This window comes from Rousettus aegyptiacus, unplaced genomic scaffold (assembly GCF_014176215.1).
Source record: "Rousettus aegyptiacus isolate mRouAeg1 unplaced genomic scaffold, mRouAeg1.p scaffold_m13_p_8, whole genome shotgun sequence".
Taxonomy (NCBI): domain Eukaryota; kingdom Metazoa; phylum Chordata; class Mammalia; order Chiroptera; family Pteropodidae; genus Rousettus; species Rousettus aegyptiacus.
The window spans coordinates 12,398,142-12,418,698 of record NW_023416311.1 but is presented as its reverse complement, the minus strand read 5'-3'; the positions used below and the strand labels follow the sequence as shown (position 1 = coordinate 12,418,698).

General features: G+C 44.2%; 1 protein-coding gene across 1 annotated transcript in view; it reads left to right on the top strand.

Annotated features, from left to right (window-relative positions):
• Positions 1–19,943, top strand: part of LOC118606686 — a 402,280-nt gene extending 382,337 nt beyond the window's left edge. The window contains exon 4 of the mRNA XM_036225879.1: positions 19,866–19,943. Coding sequence (XP_036081772.1) covers positions 19,866–19,943 — 78 coding nt within the window. The remainder of the gene's footprint in view (positions 1–19,865) is intronic.
• The last annotated feature ends 614 nt before the right edge of the window (positions 19,944–20,557 follow it).

Genomic DNA, 20,557 nt, shown 5'->3' with positions numbered 1-20,557 from the left:
TCATACCAAGTCGCAAGAGCCACTTGTATGTCTGTCTTCCCAACCTGCATTCAGTAGCTTCATGTTGATGACTTGAAATTGGCCATAGTGGAGAGCTTATACCACAAGAATTGGCAAACAATGTAAATCAGGGGTTTCAAAGGAGTAGGAGGAGAGAAGAGCCAGTTGTCAAACATTTATCAGCTTGCACTGATCTGAAGTAAAATAATAGTAACAAAATAAATATAAAAGGGTTTTGTCACCTGAATTAGCCTCAGAAAATGGTGGTCATTTGGGGAGATTAGGTGACCTGGATGTGAAGAAATGTCACTTACTCTCTGATTCAGACAATTTAAGGGTCTCTCTCTGCAGGCTGCAATATTTAGGCGCTAGTAGAGAGATGATGGATTAGACTGGGTGATTATAAAGTTTTTTTTTCCCAGCTCTGAAATCCACTGATTCTGGGCATTATGCATATCGCTAGCAAGTAATTAACATTAATAATGCCCTACATTTGTGCAGCCCTTATCTTTCTTTTTTTCTTAAAGAGCTTTCATATCCATTATGTCATTTGACACCTCTGTGAAGCAAGTGGGCAGATACCCTCTCCACTGAATAGAGAAGTTAATAAGTCCAGGATCCCAGTGTGGAATTTGCTTAAAATCAAATAGATTTATACATAGTCGTCCTTGGTCTGAGAGAGGATGGGGACCACAGGGTGAAGGTGGGTCATAATGTCCTCAATCCAGCCAGGACAAACTCTGAGGGTCAGAGAAGGCAAGACACTTACCAAAGCTTCCCGGATACAGGTAGCAACGCCTTGCCCGCTGGCCTAGGACTGCATTAAAGATGAAGAACGCTTGGTGTTGGTCATGTCCAGAACAACGAAAACATAGCATATCCGTATAGTATCAACTATTCTAATAGAAGAAGAAAACATATTGATTCAAAAACTGAGGGAGTTTATTCTTGATACCAAACCTCTAAATATTAAAAGCCTTCGAAGTGTTCCCTTGCATCGTCACCATTCACCGGGCCTTGAGCGCTCATGATCATGGCTCTGTGCTTTGTAGGAGGTAGTTTGCTTCATGAATCACAGGATCCTTCCTTCCCCCTCTGGTGAGTGACCTCCAAATGAAAGATGAGCAGGCATTTCACAAAGGTGTCAGAAAACATTTGTAACTCAGATCTTTGAATTACCTGTAATGTGAGAACATTCTTAGAAGGAGAAGTAATTTGAGTTTTCATGAAACTACTGAGCAATTTAGGAAAGCCTGGATATAGAACTCCACTCGCTCTTCTAATGTGGGTTCATGCAATTTTGAGACATACACTGTGTTTCAAAGTACACAAAGAAATAAATTGAGAGAAAAGGAAAATATGCACAGATCATCGATCCCAAAAGAGTGCATGCTTTTGTGTGTGTGTGTGTGTGTGTGCGCGCGCGCGCACGCGCTACACTTTTATAATGGCCCTCCTTTGATATAACTCAGTCCTCATAATGTGCTTATTAAAATTCTAGAAGTAAAGATTTTGGGACCCTTATGTAGAACATTTAAGAGAAAAAAATCTGGGTTGGTGTAAGGTGTCTATAAATTCTCTTCTTGCACACCAGTTATTATTTTACTGTTTGTTCTCAACAGTTTTTTGAGTATAATTGTATAGAATGTTGATTGCAGTTTTCACTCGAGAGAGAGAGTTACACCTCTACTCCCATGTGGCAGGGCGAAGCCCTCCAAATATGGACAGTGGTTTTGTTCCTTTTTCTAAGACCTGTCTATGACCTATCCTCCAATTGTATGCTGGAGCCAACTCATACTAGCTGCCAAGAACCAATTGTGAACTTTTAAGGAAATCTGCCAGTTGGTCGATGTCATATTAGTAGCTGAAATTGGCCGTAGTGGGAGTATTTACACCATGGGAACTAGAAAATGCTAAAACCCTGTGTGTTCCTTTCCCGAGAGAGCTGGTTGTTAAGCATTTACTAGCACACCACTGCTGTTTTCCATATAAGGAACCACTCCATTATGTCATTCACTCTCATTTAATTTTTATATTCATGGACAAATAGATAGCTGTGTTAAGGGTATAGTATTACTAGGAAAACCGAAGACCTGAACCCTGCAGGAAAGCAGGAATGATACAGGATTCTCCACTTATTACCTGTTAACCTCTAGGCATTTGATAATTATCTAACATCAGCATATAGCCTTTCTTTTTATTCCTTTTTCTAATCTATGTTTTTCAAGCTTTAGTGGATATGAGTTAATATACAAATGTGGGTAATGAAAAACAACATGAATGCCACTTTATGGAGCATTAGGGGGGTTTTGAGGGTAACTTTGTCCATATGAACATTTTACTGGAGTTGGCATCATATGGTAGTTAAAGCCAGAATACCTGGTTTTGAATCCAGGCTCTGCCACACACAAGCTACTCACCTCTCTAAGCTTTAATTTCTTCATCAATAAAATGATGGTAATAATGGTACCGAACCTTTAACATTCTTATTACATATATACATATAAATATATATGTGTATATACACACCATATATAACATGCTTAGCATTATTCCTTGTACCTAGTTAGTGCTAGATGCATGTTAGCCATTACTAATATTATAAAGTAGGGAAGTGTTTTAATTAATGACTGGCAGCTGAGTGAGGGTTAGATTAAGTGGGGCCAAGACTGCGAGAGTCTCAGTTAGGATCCCGTTGCTTTTGTCCAGCCTGACCCTGCTGAATGGATCATTGATGCCGTGTGGCTGATGTGCATTACATAGACTAAATAAGCCAGTGGCTTTTTCTGAAACTTAGCTTATGATCTAAAGGGCCTTGGTTGACCACAAAAGAAGACCACTTACTCCAGTTATCTATTTTGTCAACTTCCACCTCATTCACTTCAGAGCTGGAGGGTAAAAAGAACAAGGGAGAGTAGTAGGGAATGAAGTTAGAGAACAGGCAAGTCTTGGACCTTGGAAAGCCTCAGAGGTCATGGTGAGTGTTTAGATTTTATATTAAGTGTAATGGGAAGCTTTGAAAGAATTGAGGCAGGGGATTCTGCTGTGCTAGGTACTAGGAGAAATACAAAGACGTAGGTGGTCACAGGGATGCACAGACTTGAAGGGTCCCCTTTATCAGGTGTTATTTAACCTATGTGAACCCAGCTCTTATATCTAGATGAGCAGAAAAAATCTCTTCTTCCCTCCTGCACTGGAGTGGCATGTGAAATGCCATGGGATTGTATGTGGTATGGCAATTATAGGGGAAGGGTGTGCCGACTGTAGGACTTCCCTAGAAAAACTGGAAACCAGACAGAGAGGTCAGTGAGCAAAGATACACAGCTTCTTAGGGCCTCTTCCCCTTGCGGTTGCTCATACTGTCCTCATTGGGGAACCCTCTTTGCTCCGATGTTTGTCATAGCTCCCAAATGCTGTGGCTAGTCTCTTACCTCCTTCCACATCCAGCCTCTGTCTCATGTCCCGGGGCCAATAATAAAGATAAATTTGAAAAGTAATGGATAAAGACCCAGTCCTTGTAGAGCAATAAAATTTATCATGGCTTAACTAATCTGGCACCATTTATGCCTGCCGCCTGCCTTCCCAACCATCGAATGACTAATTGATAACTAATTCCCTCAATTTGTACTTCATTACTTATTGCAGCAGAAAAGCTTACACCTAACTCTATGAATCAAATAGACTCCATGAAATCAACGGAGATATTACTTGTCAGAGCTTGTTGGCCGGCTTTGCAGGAAAAGTGGCCTCCTCTCAATAATTGGCCTAACAGGTACTGAGTGTTCATTGCGTGTCGGGAACTAAGCTAAGCATACTAAATTTGGATAATTAAGAGTTGTGCTAGATGGTAAAATAGGTAAACCCCTAACTGTGTTAGTTTAGCACAATATTTATTTATCACCAATGTTTTAGTTCAGGTGTTCCTGGTTGGCAAAGGGGGAGAGTTGATTGAGACCGCAAACTAAGACCCAGTTGATTGATGTTCCACCATCATCATTGACTATCTTCCAAATTTGCCCTTGGTGTTGGCATTCGGCCAGCGAGGGGGAGGCGCGGCAGTGTGGATGGGAAGTGTTTAATGGGCGGGCTTTGAAGAACACATCATTTCAACTCATGTTGCATTGGTCATGACTCAGTCACAAGGAGACTAGGGTATGTAGTATAGATGTAATCCAGGAGGAAATGGGTTTTGTTGGACAGATTGCCACACACGTGATTTTATTTAACCCTTATAACGATGCTGAGGTTGGCCATCCTCCCCATTTTATGGATGAGGAAACTGAGGCTTGGAGAGGTTATAAGTAGCTTACTTAAGATGAAAGAGCTAGTATGTGGACGGGCAGAGTCTTCAACTCAAGGCATTAGTCTGGTTCCCGAGTCCACGCTTTCAACCACTGTGCTAGACTGCTTCTGCCAGGTCTTTAGCGGTGGGAAACTCTGATGATGAATCCTTCCCCTCACTATGCTCTAGTCTACACTACTTTGGCTGACCCACCATGAAGTTCTCTGCTTCAGGGGTGAGCCATTACCCCTCCCTCCAGCACCGAGTCTCCTAGTGAGACAAGAACCAGGACACCTTGTGAATGTCCAGAAACCTAGGATTGGATGCCCGATGGTGCCCAAGCTCAGTGATCCTGAATTCTGAGGCTGACCACCCACACTGGCTTCCTCTGTGGGAGGCACAGAGCAAGTGTTAAACTGAGCCAGGAAAGACTCCACTAATTAAAGCTTTTCTGAACTCTGCTGTCCATTGGCTTTTTAACAAGTGTTGCTATTAATCCTACATGTTCTCGATTTTTCATTTGTTTGTGGGGGGAAAAGTTGAAGGCGAGATTGTGGTATTTATCCTTGGAGTAATGTTGCCATAGTTACCTCTCGACTTTATTATAAAAGCGGTGTAATAATTGAAGCAGGGAGACCTGGAGATGCTCTCGTAACTGTGAGCCTGGTCCCCAGGATGGGCATGAAAAGCATCTCTTAGATTGGGGGAGAAAGAAGGGAACTTAGCCTCAGCAATTAACCCCAAGAAGCAGCCCAGTGGTCCTAGGTACTTGGTGAGAGTGTTGCTTGGTAATGTCCAAAGCGAGCCGTGTCTCTGAAGTTGCTTTGTTTTCACATTGTTTTACAGTGACACTCTTAGAATGCAAGAATGTAATGTCTCCATGGAAACTGGAAATGTACAAAATTAAGAGCCAGAATAGGAAAGCTTCTGTGAGCACAGTTCTGCGGATCGCTAATAAAGAAATGATATGTTGCAAGTACAAGGTGTTGGATGTCAGAAGAGACAGGGAATGATAAATTTGACATCCTAATCTAACGAATGACTTTCACTTTTTGGTCATGGTGGAGAAAGGTTACGAATGCACATCCAGGTAATGTGTGGTCTGCCAGACAGGAGTGGGCTCATTAACGGCCCATTGTGGGGAAAGAGCTGCGGACCCCATGTAGAAATTCAATCTTGACTTCACTTTCCTGTTGAGCTCATCCGGAAAGGAAGAGTTAGCAGGACGTGAAAGAAGGAGCATGGTATAATGACAAGAACAGGGTCAAGTCTCAGCTTCTCCCTCTCATGACTTTAAGGACATTCCTTCAACTTGCTGAACCTCCATTTCCATACCTTTAAAATGGGGGTGCTAATGATGTATCCTTTCCTGCAGTGTTGTAAGGCTTGTATACACATATATGCGCACACACATACGGTATGTATACGTGTATATTTGTATATATGTGTTTTTCTTCTTCACTTTGCTTCAGATATTTATTTTTAGCAGTATCCGTAGGAGTTCTTTGGCCTGACTCCCTATACGTGAGGACAAGGTTGAGTTTAAAATGCCCGATCTCACATAACGGCCTGAAATCTGAGTACGACTTACAGAATGGTTGATGGAAACATGAGGCCATCTCCAAGTACAAGTGCTTTTGGTCCACGGTGGGGATTGGCGAAGTCCCTAGTCAGATGCATCTCTGGTTAGGAGGCCCCCACTTCTTTGGTGGCTCCCCCTCCATGTCTCTCGTGGGCCTACGTAGGTGTCTCCCTCCACCCACATCTTCACATTTCCTGAAATGCCATCCAATTCTGTCAGGACATGCAAATACGAGAAACTCGGGTTCTCCTCCTGCCATCACTGTAAGTTCAAGTCTGCAGCTCTTCCCATCTCTGTTATTTTCTTAAATTTTCGTAATTGAAAATTTTGCAACCGCTTTATCATACAACAAACACCCAAAAGGCTGGGCATATTTCGTGCATACAAGTCGACTAGGTTAGGGGTGGATATACAGCTGTGAAACTCTGACTACGATCTGTGCTGTAAATGTACTCCTGGCCTCCAAAAGTTTCCTCCTGCCCTCTTTAATAATAGATTATTTTTATGATGATGATGAAAAGAACACTTAACATAAGTTTTACTCTTTTAGCAAACTTTCGTGTACTACAGTATTGTTAACTCTAGGTTCTATGCTGTACGTAGGTGTCTAGGACTTATTCCTCTGGTTTCACCAGAAGTGTGCCCCTTTGATTAATAGCTCCCCACTTCCCTTCTCCCAGCCCATGGCAACTACCATTCTACTCTCTGTTTCCACGAGTCTAACTACTTTAGACTCCTCATGCGGTGTATCACACAGCATTTTCCCTTCCGTGTCTGGCTTATTTTACTTAACATAATGTCCTCCGGATTCATCCATATTGTCACACATGACAGGACGGCCCTCTTTTCTGAGGCTGAGTAATATTCCGTGGGGTGCACGTACCACATTTTCTTCACCCATATCTTGTTTCCATATCTTGGCTATTGTGACTAATGCTGCAGCGAGCACGGGAGTGCAGGTAATCTCTTTGAGGTCCAGACTTCATTTCCTTTGAATACATTCCCAGAAGCGGGATGGTCGGACCTATAAGGTAGTTCCGTTTTTCATTTCTTGGGGGACCTCCACATTATTTCCCATTGTCGCTGCATCAGTTCACATTTCCACCAATGATGCATGAGGTCCCCTTTTCTCCATATCCCTACCAACAAACGTCATCTTTGTTTTAAAAAAAAAAACCATTCCGACAGGTGTGAGGTGATATCTAATTGCTGTGCTCAGTGGCACGGAGCTGAAGACAGGTCCCTTTATTTCCCATGCTGAGCGTCTGCTGGAGCTCTGTTTGCGCAGACCCCGAGCTCTCCTGCTAACCTCTGTCGCTGCCTCAGTGCCCTGTAGTGCTTCCCACGGGCCCGCGCTCTTCTCCAGAGACACGGCAGTTGCCACTCTAGGGACGAGTGGTGTTTCTCTGATCTGTCCAGTCTCGTTCAGTGAAGGGAGCCATACTCCTCTGTGGCACATAGAGCAGTTTTCGCTCACCAGTGCAGGGAAGGGAGCCTTTGCTGCTGCTCAGACATCTCCATCAAACGGCCCCGACACTGCGGCCACCTGCGGCTCTACTATCTGAACTTCCATGCGCACACTTCAGCCACACTGAAAGCGCGGGTTCGTATAATCTTGTAGAATGCTACAAATACCCCCCTGGGTTAAAAACAAAACGAAACAAAACAAAAACCCCATAATAGTCTCAGTATGCTAAGACATGTCGTGATTGAGTAAACGTGAAGTAAATGGCAGGAGTTTTTCTTTCTAACAAGTAATTGTTGAGTAGCTGGTCCATGTCACATAATGCACTGGACATTGGTAGAGTGACCAACTTGTCGAGGTTTGCTAGGGTTTTTCCCAGTTTTATCACTGAAAGGCCGTGTCCTGAGGAACCCCACATTCCCAGGCAAACCAGGACTAAGTCAGTCGCCTTAGGTACTAGGGATATATTAGTGAACAAGATGAAACCTCGGTGCCCAAGAATCTGACAGTCTAAAAAACTAGAAAATAAAAACAAACACCCAGCAATTCCACTCCTAGATATATACTCCAAAGAATTGAAAACAGGCAATAAATACATGTCCACCTCTGTTGGGAACAACATTATTTACAGTAACCAAATGATGAAAACAACACAAACGTTCGTCCACAGATAAATGGACACTCAGACTGTGGTCTATCCATATAACAAAACATTATTCAGCCACAAACAAAAAAAAGGTCTGAATTCCTGATACACACTGCAACATGGATGAACTTCGAAAACATATGCTAAGTGAAAGAAGCCGGGCAAAAAGCTCACATGCTGTATGACACATTTATATGAGACACTCAGAGCAGATCAACCCAGAGGGACACAAATGGGGTTGCTGGTTGCCGGGGGCTGGGAGGAGGAAGGAGTGGGGGAATGCCTGCCGAAAGGCGCGGGGTTTCCTTCTGGAGAGAGAAGAATATTTTGTAATTACAGGTGGTAGTGGCACAATATTCTGAATGTACCAAGTGCCCCTGAATTGTTCACTTTCGGATGGCTTGTTTTACGTTTGGTGAATTTTACTTTAATGAAAAGTAGACAGACAAGCCATGCAGTGTGGTCACTGACATGGCTGTGGCCAGTATCAGACAAAAGATGAGGAGCAGAGTTCTAACGAACTCTAGGTAGTATGGGCATCAGGAGACACTTTACCCAGCTGTTCATTTCGTGATGCAATGGTGCATGTTTGGAGCACATTAAGGCTGCTTCTGAAGAGTGTCTAAAGATCCAAAAGCTGTGATTGCCGGCAGAATATGCCCCAATTTCTAAAATGCATCCTTAGCCACTCAGCTGCCCTGAGAAAGACCTGTCTCTACGTTTGGCAGTTATCGTTTCCAAGTATTTCCTGAGAACATATTCCTAGAGGCTCTTGGACTAAAATGATAAAAAACAATCCTAGGTGACAGGTCCTCCGAGGAAGCCATTTGTTGTTACAAAGTGACTTGGCGCCAGGCAAGACCCCATGATAAGGACCAAAGCATCTTAGTTCTGGCCCTTCCACAGCTCCCCTAAGGAAGTGACCCAGAATCAGACAAAGTTTAAACACCCCTCCCACCCCAAGAGACTGTGATGGGAGCGAGCTTAGACACAGAGTTGCGTTCTGCTTCCGCTCTTCATCATTCATCCTTGGGCAGGTGAATACTGCACACTGTACATCGTCACCCGTAAAACAGGGAAAATAATAGACCCGTCGTAAGGATGAGTGTTTCTCCATGAAGCCGATAGTATACACTGTCTGGCAAATGACAAGCACTCAATAATTATTTATTTTCTCCATTCTTTCCTCTTCATCCGAGATTTAATTAAGACATATCGTTGGAGCTGTGAATAAGCAATTCACAGGAAGGGAAATCTAACTGGCTCGTACACATGGAAAATGTTTAGGCTGGGCAGCAACCAAAGATTGCAAAGTGAAACAAGACATTATTTGCTCCTACAAAACTGCCCCCCTCCCTACCCCGCCAAAAAAGAAAAAATGTTGGCAAAGAGTTTGGGAGCTAGAGATTCCCATACCAGGCTGAAAGGAGCACGGCTCAGAACAATGCTTCAGGGGGCGATTTGGCAATAAGACTAATATGCTGTTTCGAAGCCTTAAATGCACGCCTGTGTTTTGACCCCCACAATTCCACTTCGAGAAATTTATCCTCAGGGGATAATTAAGGATCTGCTCTCAAACTTAGCCCCAGAAGTCACTCTATAAATAGTTGTTAAATGAAGGAGTGAGTGATGCTCGTTGCTGCATTGTTTACAATAATGAAAATCCCAAGAACAGGAAAAATCCAATAAATTATGGTCTGGCCGTAAGATGGAAATCTCTGCAGCCATCAAAACTGACTCGGTAAATATATTTGGGTAGCTCTTTATTTACATAGGCCTAGGAAGATATTTTGGATTCCTCGAGTGAAAAAAAAAAAAATTCTGTTAAATGACATATCGTATGGCTATAGCTTGTTTAAAAATACGTATCCATAAATAAGACGGGAAAGAAAAACTCTCAAAGGATATCCAGCAGAACGTGAAAAGCAGTTATTGCTGAGTGGTGTGACACTGTGAATGATTTTTATTCCCTTCTTTTTGCTTTTGCTGTATATTCTGAGCATGGACTATTTATACATATTTTTAAAAGCTTAATGTTAAAATAGAGGGCTTTGTGAGGGTGGGGGCGGGTGGTTGGAAACCCAGATGAGAAAGTGGCACACCAACGCGCCAGTCAGGAGAACGTGGGGCGTCTGGCTGGGTTAAAAGTGCGGCATGATTTGGGCAGCCCGCCCTCCCCTCCGTTTGTCATTTTAAGCTTTGTCGACTGCAGATCAACACTCCGAGACCTCGGGAGGCCCGATTTGGCTGCACCCTCCGTAGGACGTGTCATGTCTGGGAAACACACAAACCCTCTCCTTTGTCTTTGCTGCTCCGTTGGCTGTGCTTGGGGTGACTCACTCCCAGCTGGTGAGAGCTCACTGTCCCTGAGCCTGCATCCTGGAGGAGGTGAGAGCCAGGTCCTGGCCTCGAGGAAAGCTCCCCGCCCCTCCCCCTGCCCAAGCAGGCCTGGGGGCGTTAAAGGGGATGCGTTCACCTTTTTTTGCTCCCCAGATTTTCACTGAGTAAATTGCTGCAATGGAACATAATTGCTTTTCATTTTATTTTTAAAAATTGCTGCGAAGGCAGTCTGCTTGCCTCCTGAAGTCAGCACAAATCTGAGAACATTTACTCCAAAGGAGTATTTTTAAAACTTGGGTTTGAAAAGTGATTTACCCCTAAAGGTCTGCAGGTCGCGGTCCAACAGCCCACGGTAACTGGGCTGCACTTCAGAGCCAGAGATGCTCGTTGCTTCCTCCCGTTCAGCTGTTTGCCCGGATGCCACCTCCCAGGCAACCAACCCTCGTCTGACCTTGCTGCCTCAAATAGCACCTTCTTCTGTCGGCTTTCCTGGATCTGCTGGCTTTTTCTTTTTCAGGCACTTATCCCATCCTAGCCTTTGATTATTTCTCTGTTCACCTGTTTACTGTCTGCCTCCTCCAACAGAAGGACAAGTACTGTATCTTGTTCGCTGCGGTATCCTTGGCTTAGAACTCGGACAGGTACACAGTAGGTGCCCGATAAATACTTGATTGAATGAGTACGTGAGCGGGATATGCAGTCTTTTGCAAACAGGAAGATTTGGAGGGGCAGTAAATGTGGTTAGGATGGTTGTATTTGGGTCTCTACAACCTTCCAGATCACCACCCATGACATCTGGGTCCCATGTCACAGGGGGAATGACTGTCCTTACACTCTTATGACTCCCAGAACACCAGTAACATCTATAATGGAGTTTAGCCTCTGTTTTAGGAGGTTCCCTTGGCCTAACTTTATACTCGATGGAAGGACAGGGCTCTAAGCTGCTGGCTACTCTGTTACACATGTGCTTCCAAGTTGGCTTCAGCACCATCCTCCTGGGGCAAAACTCTCTGGTACTACAAATCAACCTCAGCACCCCAGAAACAAAGACAGTAACAGCAGTAACCCGTGGGGGCTGGGAGACTTTGGGGACAGTAGACCCTGCACTGAGCAGCAAGCATGTCTGTCCCCTGGAACACTTAGGACCCCTCATTGCTCACACCCTCCCTTCCTTATTCTCCCCATTGGTGCCCAGGACTCAGGGAATGGCATCCTTGACTGGCAGCAAAGCAAGAACTGTGCACACGGAGGCTGCAGAGTCAGACGCCAGACTGAGCCACTTCGTCGGCTGGTTCAGAAAACACAAGGCGTTCCTCCCCCTCTGGGGAAAGTCTCTCCCTGCCATTTGGGTTCCACCGGAAGGCGCTATGCTGTTCAGCATTTTTGTAGGGTCTTCAGAGCAGTCACCTGCTGAGAGCCATTCCTTTAGTGTGTCTGTATTAAGCACTTATGGCATGCCAGGCCTTGGGTACACAGCCATGAGCTAGACAAAATCCCTGCCCTCATGTCCTTCATAGTAACTGACTGAGTTTGGGAGAGAAGAAAAGTCAAAGGTCGATTTGATACCAAATTAATTATTATATTCTGATAGGAATTTTTAATGGTTTTTGTTCTCCAGAGACATGGATATCAAACTTTGACTTTCCCTGCCTCCTCCCCCAACCCCTTGGAAAACAACTGGTGGATTGGTTGAAGCTGGCTCTTGATAAAACCACATTCTATTTTTTTAGTTTGGGGGTGCTCTACTGCTAGGTACCCCAACCCTGCCCTAGTTGGGTCGTGCTCCAGTGACGAGAGGTAAGAATGTTCTTGGGGAGTGGACGCATGAATTCTTTGAGCTTATCTGCTTTGGTTATCCTGGAAGGAATCTCACAGTGGCCACCCAAGGGCTTCCCAATAATTAGGAGAGATGCTTGCAAACACTTACGGACAAGTTTGGAAAGATACCTGTAACGTTTGCTGGTGCTTCCTGATTCACAAAACACTCATCGAGAACCCTGTGAATATTGGCTTGACACTTGCAGCTAAGTGGACTCTGGCAAATGACTTTACTCCCCTTCATCTACCAAATGGGCAACGTAATATTTATTTCATAAGGCTATTGTGCGGAGTGAATGAGATACCGTATGCAGAGTACCTATTCCTGTGACTGGCATCTAATAAATGTGCAATAAGTTTTCATGATAAAAACGCGTCGATAGTTATAATGACAGCTAGGCAGGGCAGCTTGTATTTCTTTACCTTACTCGAGAAATGGAGACATTGGAACTCAGGGAGACTATTATTTAACCAAGACTATTATTTAACCAGGTGTGACAGTACTAAACCCAGGTCACTGTACCCACAAGGTATGCCCTATGCACTTCCTTTGGGCTTTCTATCAGGTCCCAAGCTATGGGCATCAGCAGGCAAAGGATAGGTATTACTCCAAACCTCTCCGTAGACCCCTGTCCCTTACATCTTTGGGAAATTATGGGAGCTAGGGCTATGCCCTCTTTCTGCCTTAGAGACCCTCCTCTACTCTCTCTTTCCACCAAATCCCAACTCATTTCTCTTAACCTCTCATTAGGGATCCACTATCTCCAAATTTATCTAGTCTTCAACATCTACTTATAGTTCAGTCTGTACTACATCATTTAGTGGCAATCAATCATCTTATTACAGGGTTGTTTTTGTTTGTTTGTTTGTTTGTCTTGGTTTGTCCATTAGTTTGCTTCTGGTGGTGGATGTTTTTAAGTTCTTAAACTTATGTCTCAGTCAGCAGTGCAAGGCGATTCCCAGCCTTTGAGATGGGGTCTGTGTCTTGCACACCTGGAGTATTCCCTCTAGACCCGGGCGTTCAGTTCTAACCAGAGGTCAGAGGGCAAGGATGGGTGGGTAGAAAGGCTCTGTATGTGATATGGAAACTGCAAGACAGCAGCTAATTTTGTCGTATGGCCCACGCTCTTTTCCTGATTTTAGGATAGATAAGGTGGGGAGCTGCCTGTAGGTGTGGGATCACTGGGAGGGGTATTCCCTCAATCCAGGTAGGTCAAGAGGGGGTGCTGCCCAGAGGCCATCCATGGAAATCCAAAACTGAGAGAAACCTAGCCATGAGAGAGAAAGTTGGCGGCTGAGTTCCTAAATTGCCTGTCAATGAGTGAGAACAAAAAGAATCTATGGACAGAAATAAATGAAGCACAGGATTTGGGGATTCAGGGAACCCCCCTGCAGATGCCACACTGAGCTGGGCCTGCCCCAGGCTCACCCTGCTTAGGCATCTGAGCTCACACCCTTCTCCTGCTCCCTGGTCCCATCCCCAGGCTCCCAAGCACACCACAGGGATCCCTGGGGTACTCTTGATGTCTTCCCCATGGTATTTATAGGATGGTTTTCCCCTTGACTCCTAAAAAGGCATAAATGAAGCTTTTTATTTGAAAGGGGAAGGCTGTTTACTGTAATTAGATATTTAAAGACCCTTATTAGTTGTCTTTGCTGGACCTAAGACTCAGCAGTAACAAAATGAGAGCCTTTCAGTTTTGCCGCCTCCTCCCCCTCCCCCAGCATCATTCTGTGAGGCTTCCTATTTGTATTTCTCTCTAGTCCTTAAGCCTCACGACCATACTCTTGACCTAATGAGGTCCCATTAGTTTCTCTCTGCAGATGAAAAATATATATATATATATATTTTTCCAGTTAGAAAAGGTTAAGAAATGGGCCACCCAGCAGAGTGAATGCACAGCTCACCCAGCTATGCAATTATCCAAAAATAACCCATTTCCATTTGCAAGAGTAGACTGCATTTAAATAAGCATTCTCTTCAAATAAACTTTCATTAAGTCAGATTTCTCTATAGTGTGCATGCTTAATGAGTGTGTGCGCACCCACGTGCAGTCTATAGCATTTACCTACACACTTAGTTTTTGGAACAGAACAGAAGCTGAACTGTAATGAAATAAGTGAACGCATTTCGGTTCCAAAATCCATTGATTTAACAAAGGAAACACTGAAATGTGCATCACATCAAATGGGGGTTGCTAAGATATCTGAGCTTCTGAAAAAAATAGTGGCTTAATATTTCATAGGCTACTACGGCCCTTTTCCCTCTGCTTCACAACTTATTAGAAACTCCAAATCCAACATGCCCCTTCCGTTTGGACCCCTTTAAATACAATATCCGCCACCCTCCTCGTGGCGTGACTGGGAAGCGACATGTCGCTGACAGGGAACATGGCTAGAGGTGTGACATGCAAAATATTATCTTTCTTGTGTTTTTGGCCCAGATGAAATATCGGCATGGATCCTGTTCAAAAGCTACCAGGTGGTAGCATGGATTTTGGCTGAAACTCTGCATTGTCACCAAAATCTGCTCTTCTGTGCATTACTCTCGTTCAGATTTGAATCTGCCTGCTGTGGAGGAAGCAGATGATTCTGGGCTCAGCCCACTTGGGCACCATTGAAATGGGAAGTCAGGCCAGCCTCTGCTGCTTCCCGGGGTGCTTTATTAGAAAATGACTTTTGTTGGGTCCAAACGGAGCTGGTGTCCATGGGACATAGGTATAAGATGCCCAAGGGAAGAGCTAGGTCACACTGACCAACTCTGTGCTTCGTTTCGACCCATTATATCCAAATGTTTTACATTTTCAAAGGAATGAAAAGTTAGAAAAGCTAAAGAGGGAGACAGAAGTGGTGTGAGGGAGGTGCCTTTGGCCCCCTTACAGAGTCTCAAACAGTTATGTCAGCAGAAAGCCTGCTGTAGAGCCTATAAACTACCATAAGGTCAAAAAAAAAAAAAAAAGGATTAGAGTCAATTAAATATTGATGTGACAAGAAGTAGAAGAGAAGTGAGGGACTGCATTGTAAATCTGACCTTTGTCGTAGAACACCTTGTCCATGTGTTATGGGTTGAATCGTGCCCCTCAAAATTCACACACTGAATCCTAGCTCCGAATGTGACCTTATTTGGAGATAGGGTCTTTATAGAGGGAATCAAGGAAAAAGGAGGCCGTCAGGGTGGGCCCAAATCCAGTGGGACTGGTGTCCTTAATAAGAAGGGGAGATTTGGAGACAGACTCGTACAGTGGGAAGACCACATGAAAGACAGGAGACAGCCATCTGCAAGCCAGGGAGACAGGCATAGAGCAGGTTCCTCCTCCCAGCCCTTAGAAAGGACAAAGGCTGCCAGCACCTGATCTTGGACTTCCAGCCTCCAGCACCTTGGACAATGAATTTCAGTGGTTTAAACCATCCAGCTTGTATACTTTGTTATGGCACGTCTAGTCAACCAATGCAGAATGTAAGCAGCAAGGATGTTTTCAAAGTACATCAGGTTGTGAATACGTGTAAGTCCTGGGTATTTGTTCCCTTCTGGCTAAGGGAGAGATTGCAGAGGTGTGAGGCAGAAAGAAGCTGACCCATGGGGGAGGTTCACTGTGGGGAAAGCACAGGAACTTAGAGGCTCTGGAAATTCCAAGAGGTGAGAAAGAACAAGGCTCTAGCCAGAGTTACCTTGTTATGTGTATTTGTGTGTGTGCACATGCGCGTTTTATGTGTGTATTAGCGTGCGATGATATAAAGTTATATAAGATGATCTCTTGTTGAACCGACTTGCTGCACTGTTTAAACACTGGCTATTTGGGGAACTGCAGCGTAGATCAGGGTAGCAGACGTCTCACAGAACTCTATTCCGTGCCCACGTCAGACATCTCCAACTGATCACGGCATTCTTCCTCTCTGAGCGTTGTCTTGCCTCTGAACCTTTCCGAATTAGTTAACCAGGCTGGCACAACCAATCGTTCCGATGCGGCCTGTGAAATGAAACCTATTTCCTGTCCCTGACCAAGACTCTTTCTACTCAAGGTGAGGTCTGTAGGTCAGCAGTGTCATCATTGCTGAATAGCCTGGGGGGAAATGCAGAATATGAAACTCCTCCCAGACCTACTGAATCGGAATCTGCATTTTTTCTTAGGATCCTCGGGTGATCGGTATGCACATTAAGGTTTGAGAAGCTCTGACCTGAGAAGAGATTCAGGTGGAAACTGTCGTGTCTCCCAGGAGAAAGCACTTTACTTGGGGTCAGGCAAATGAAGATGTTCAATGCGAAATTTAATTCTTGCTCTCGTCTAGTGCTTATGATACATGTTTCACAGTGTTAGTTCAATCAGTGTGGTTCTTTTTAAAAAGTCTAATTTGTAGAAAAAAGAATCGTGAATTCCTGGGACAGAGATTTACAAAGGGGACCCCTATGGTGCCTAGTGGAAAACAGCTGGACTCCCTAAACATAGAGTCTCTAGACCACCTCCCAAAGAATCTTTCTAGGTGTTTCTCAAGAATCCCGATTCCTGGGCTCCACACCCAACCCGCTAATTTAGAATCTATGTGATTTCAGGCCCAAGACTTTCTGCGCTGAGCAAGTACCTCAGGTAATTCTTATGCACCCTCGAGTTTGAGAATCACTTCTCCATAGGGTTGACTTGAAGATTCAACACAATTATATGACAGTGAACCTTACAAGCGAGTAAATAGTGAGTCATTTACACTATAGTGTGAATTAGTATATCTGTAAGTACTTGTTAGTGACGATGTGGGCGAGTAAGTAAGAAGGATATGATTGCTGGTCTATTCTGGAAGAAATAGGCAGCTAGGAGGAAAATAAAAGGAAGGACAGTTTGAACCAAGGAAGAGTGACTGAAACGGATAAGCTTGAGTGATTAACTAGTACCCCTCCCCTCACGGAGCTTACATTCTGATTGGGGGAGACACAACGAACAGTGGCATGGTAGAAAGGAATGAGTGCTACCGGAAAAGCAGAGGAAAGGGCTGTCGGTTTCCATTTGAACTAAGAGGACAAGAGCAGGCTACTAAGAGGAGGGAGTTAGTTTTATAGAGATCTGGAGGAAGAAAATCCTAGGCAGAGGGAGCTGCCTGTGCAAAGGTCCCGAGGCCGGAAAACACCCCGCATGTTCCAGGAAGCCACCGGGCGGGAGAGGAGTGAGCAAGGGGGAAGCAGGAGATGCAGTCAGAGGGAGGGGCAGGACACACAGGCCTTCTGAGGAGCAAAACAATGACTGGCTTTGCCGTGAGTGACACGGGAGCCATGGGAAGCTTGTGAGCAGAGAAAGGGTGTGACTTGGCTTAGGTTTCAGCAGCATGACTCTGTCTTCTCCAGCGGAGAAGAGCAGAAGTAGGCGACCAGTTGAGTTATGGCAATAATTAAATGTATAAATGTGTAAAGCACATAAAGAAAGAAGCAGCATTCTTTCCCATCCAATTGCGGCTCACTCCCCAGAGGTAAAAGTTGCTTACATTTTCATGAGCAACCTTCCAGATTATTATGTCTGTGGTCATATGCACACATACTTTTTAAAAAATATGTATATAAATGAGATCATACTGATCATATTGCTCCATAATTTACTTTTTTATTCAATGTATCACTCATTTGCTGTGTCTTATCCTGTTCTAACAGCTGCATCATTTCCCAAAATGTGAATGTACCATTGTTGTGATAGTAATTCCTCATGGATGGACACTTGGGATGTGTTCGGTTTATTTTTTCCCGCTGTGAGCAATGTCGTGGCGATCATTTGTGCAATGTCTATTTTTGTGCACCTGAGCATGTGGGTGTGTGAGATTATTTCTTAGAAATCAACTTGCTAGGTTGAAAGGCATATGCCTTTAAAATTTTGATAGAGACTTCCAAGTTACCCCCCAAATGGGTTGTAATAATTTACAATTCCACCAGAAGTGTGAGGTCTGCTTTTTCATATAGTTTTGTGGTTTACAAAGCCCTTTAACTGCAGCACCAGTTGGTCTGATAATTGAGGGAGGGAGAATAGTAAGTTTATCCCCATAATGCAGATGAAGAGACTGAGGCACAGAATGAGAGCTTGGGCAGAGGGGGAGACACTCCATCAGCAGATGGATGTATAGATCACATCACTTTTGTATTTCTGGATTAATAACACACTGGTTCTCTTTGACATTTCCGTGTTAGTGAAAATGCTTGAGTCTATTATGGCATATGAGTCAGCATTTTAGTCTCATATAGATTTTTAAAGATTTTGTTGTTTTAGAGGAGTTTTAGGTTTGCAGCAAAATTGGGAGGAAGGTACCGAGATTTCCTGTATACCTGCTGTCTCCACAAGTGCAGAGCTCCTTCCATCATCAACATCCCCACCAGAGGGGTACATTCGTTCCAGCTGATGAATCTACGTTGACTGGTGATTATCACCCAAAGTCCACAGTTTGCTTTAGGATTCACTCTTGGTTTTGTACGTTTTATGGGTTTAGACAAATCTATAATGATATAGGTTCATCGTTACGGTATCATACAGAGTATTTTCACTGCCCTAAAAAGTCTCCGTGTTCTCCCTATCTCCCCCTTATTTAAAAAAAAAAAATACTTGGCATCTATTGATGTTTTTGCTGTCTCCAGAGTTTTGCCTTTTCCAAAATGTCATATAGTTGGAATCATACAGTATGTAGTCTTTTCAGACTGGCGTCTTTCACTTAGGAATATGCATTTCAGGTTCCTCCATGTCTTTTCATGGATTGATAGCTCATTGCTCTTTAGAGCTTGTTGTCTGGATGGACCACGGTTTATTTACTCATTCACCTACTGAAGGACATCTTGGTTGCCTCTGACTTTGGGCAGTTATAAGTAAAGCTGCTACAAACATCCATGTGCAGGTTTCTGGGTGGATATACGTTTTCATCTTCTTAGTGTCAATACTAGGAGCTGTGGTTGCTCGATGCTATGGTAAAAGCACGTATGGGTTTGTGAAAAACCACCAAATTGTCTTCCTAGGTGGTTGTACCATTTTGCATTCCCACCAGCAATGGGTGAGAGCTCCTGTTGCCCCCAATCTCAGTCAGCATTTGGCAGTGGTGGTTTTCTTGATTTTGGCCATTCTAATCAGTAGATCGTATGATTATAGAAATCATTTTCACAGAGGTAGTATTATAAATACACACATAATGTCTACACATGTTCAATACATGTTCAATGATGTTCAACAAATGTCGGCTTCTGTCTGGCTCTTTTTAATCTCCTTCCACAGAGAGGAGTTCCCAACTTGCCCGACGTGCTCCGGGGGGTGGCAGATAATCTATAACTAAGCAATTGATTTGGTTAATCATCCGTTTAGTAGCCATCATGCCATATCCATTTACAGGAGTGCCTACTATGTGTCAGGGCTTTAGTATACCACTGGAGCCTCCTTTCCCATATGCCAGAGGATTCATAATTTATTTAAATAATAACATCCCCCCACCCCCACCATTTTCCCCCCACCAAATCTCACATGAAATTGGAAAATCTGCAAAGTGCTTATTAGAAAGTTATGTGTCTCAATCCTTGTGTGGTGGCGTGGACGAAAGAACAGGATCGACACCCTCGAGTCAGCTCAAAGTAACTCATGTCCTTTTCTGGGGCTTTCTGAGCACCCCACAGGGGACACGTCATCCTCGACTTCACCCTCTTCCCTCGCCTGCCATAGCTTGTCTTCAACAAACTTCTCCCTCCCCAGCCTGTGATCCCCCTTGGCTCTCTTTTCTCCCAATTCTCCAGGCCCAATATCATGCCCAGGTCTTTCCTGAAGAAGAGAAGGCAGACGGGGCTGAGAGGGTGCTGCACCAGAGGGTCTGATGCAACCAGACCAGAATTGTTCAGAAGGCAGGAGAAAATCAGCAAAAAAAAAAAAAAAAAAAGAAAAGAAAAAAGAAAAAAGAAAAAGATGCGGAAACACACATATGTTCAGTCCCATCAATTACAAGCTGTAAAAACAAAGTTGCCTTGCATGGCCAGAGGTGAGGTTCTGAAACCAGGCCCGCTGGGCCTGCCCGATGCCCGGTGTGTCCTGTTTGATGTCCACACATCCATCTGTGTGTCCCCTCTAGCCAGCCACAGGGGCATGGAGTCAGTGTAGCCTTGGGGGTCCGGAAAACAAAGGGATGACACCAGGGGTCTGCTGTTCTGCATTCTTAGAGCTTGCTGAAATATTAGAGACACATTATGGTATAATGTCCAGAAATTTGAGGGTTTTGAAAGAGAGAACAGGCTTGAGGCGTAAAGGCCAGATGATTCTCCTTCCTTTTCAGAGATGCTTGCTATTCCTTGACCTTGAGGCACTCCTGTTCTTGTCTGGTTACTGTCATTGGCTCCACAGGATGAGCCTCCATCACCTGGCCCAGCCTTCGGGGCAAAGAGCTCTTCAAGAGCTCAATGAATCTTAATAAAAAATGGAAATGGCTTTCCCCCTT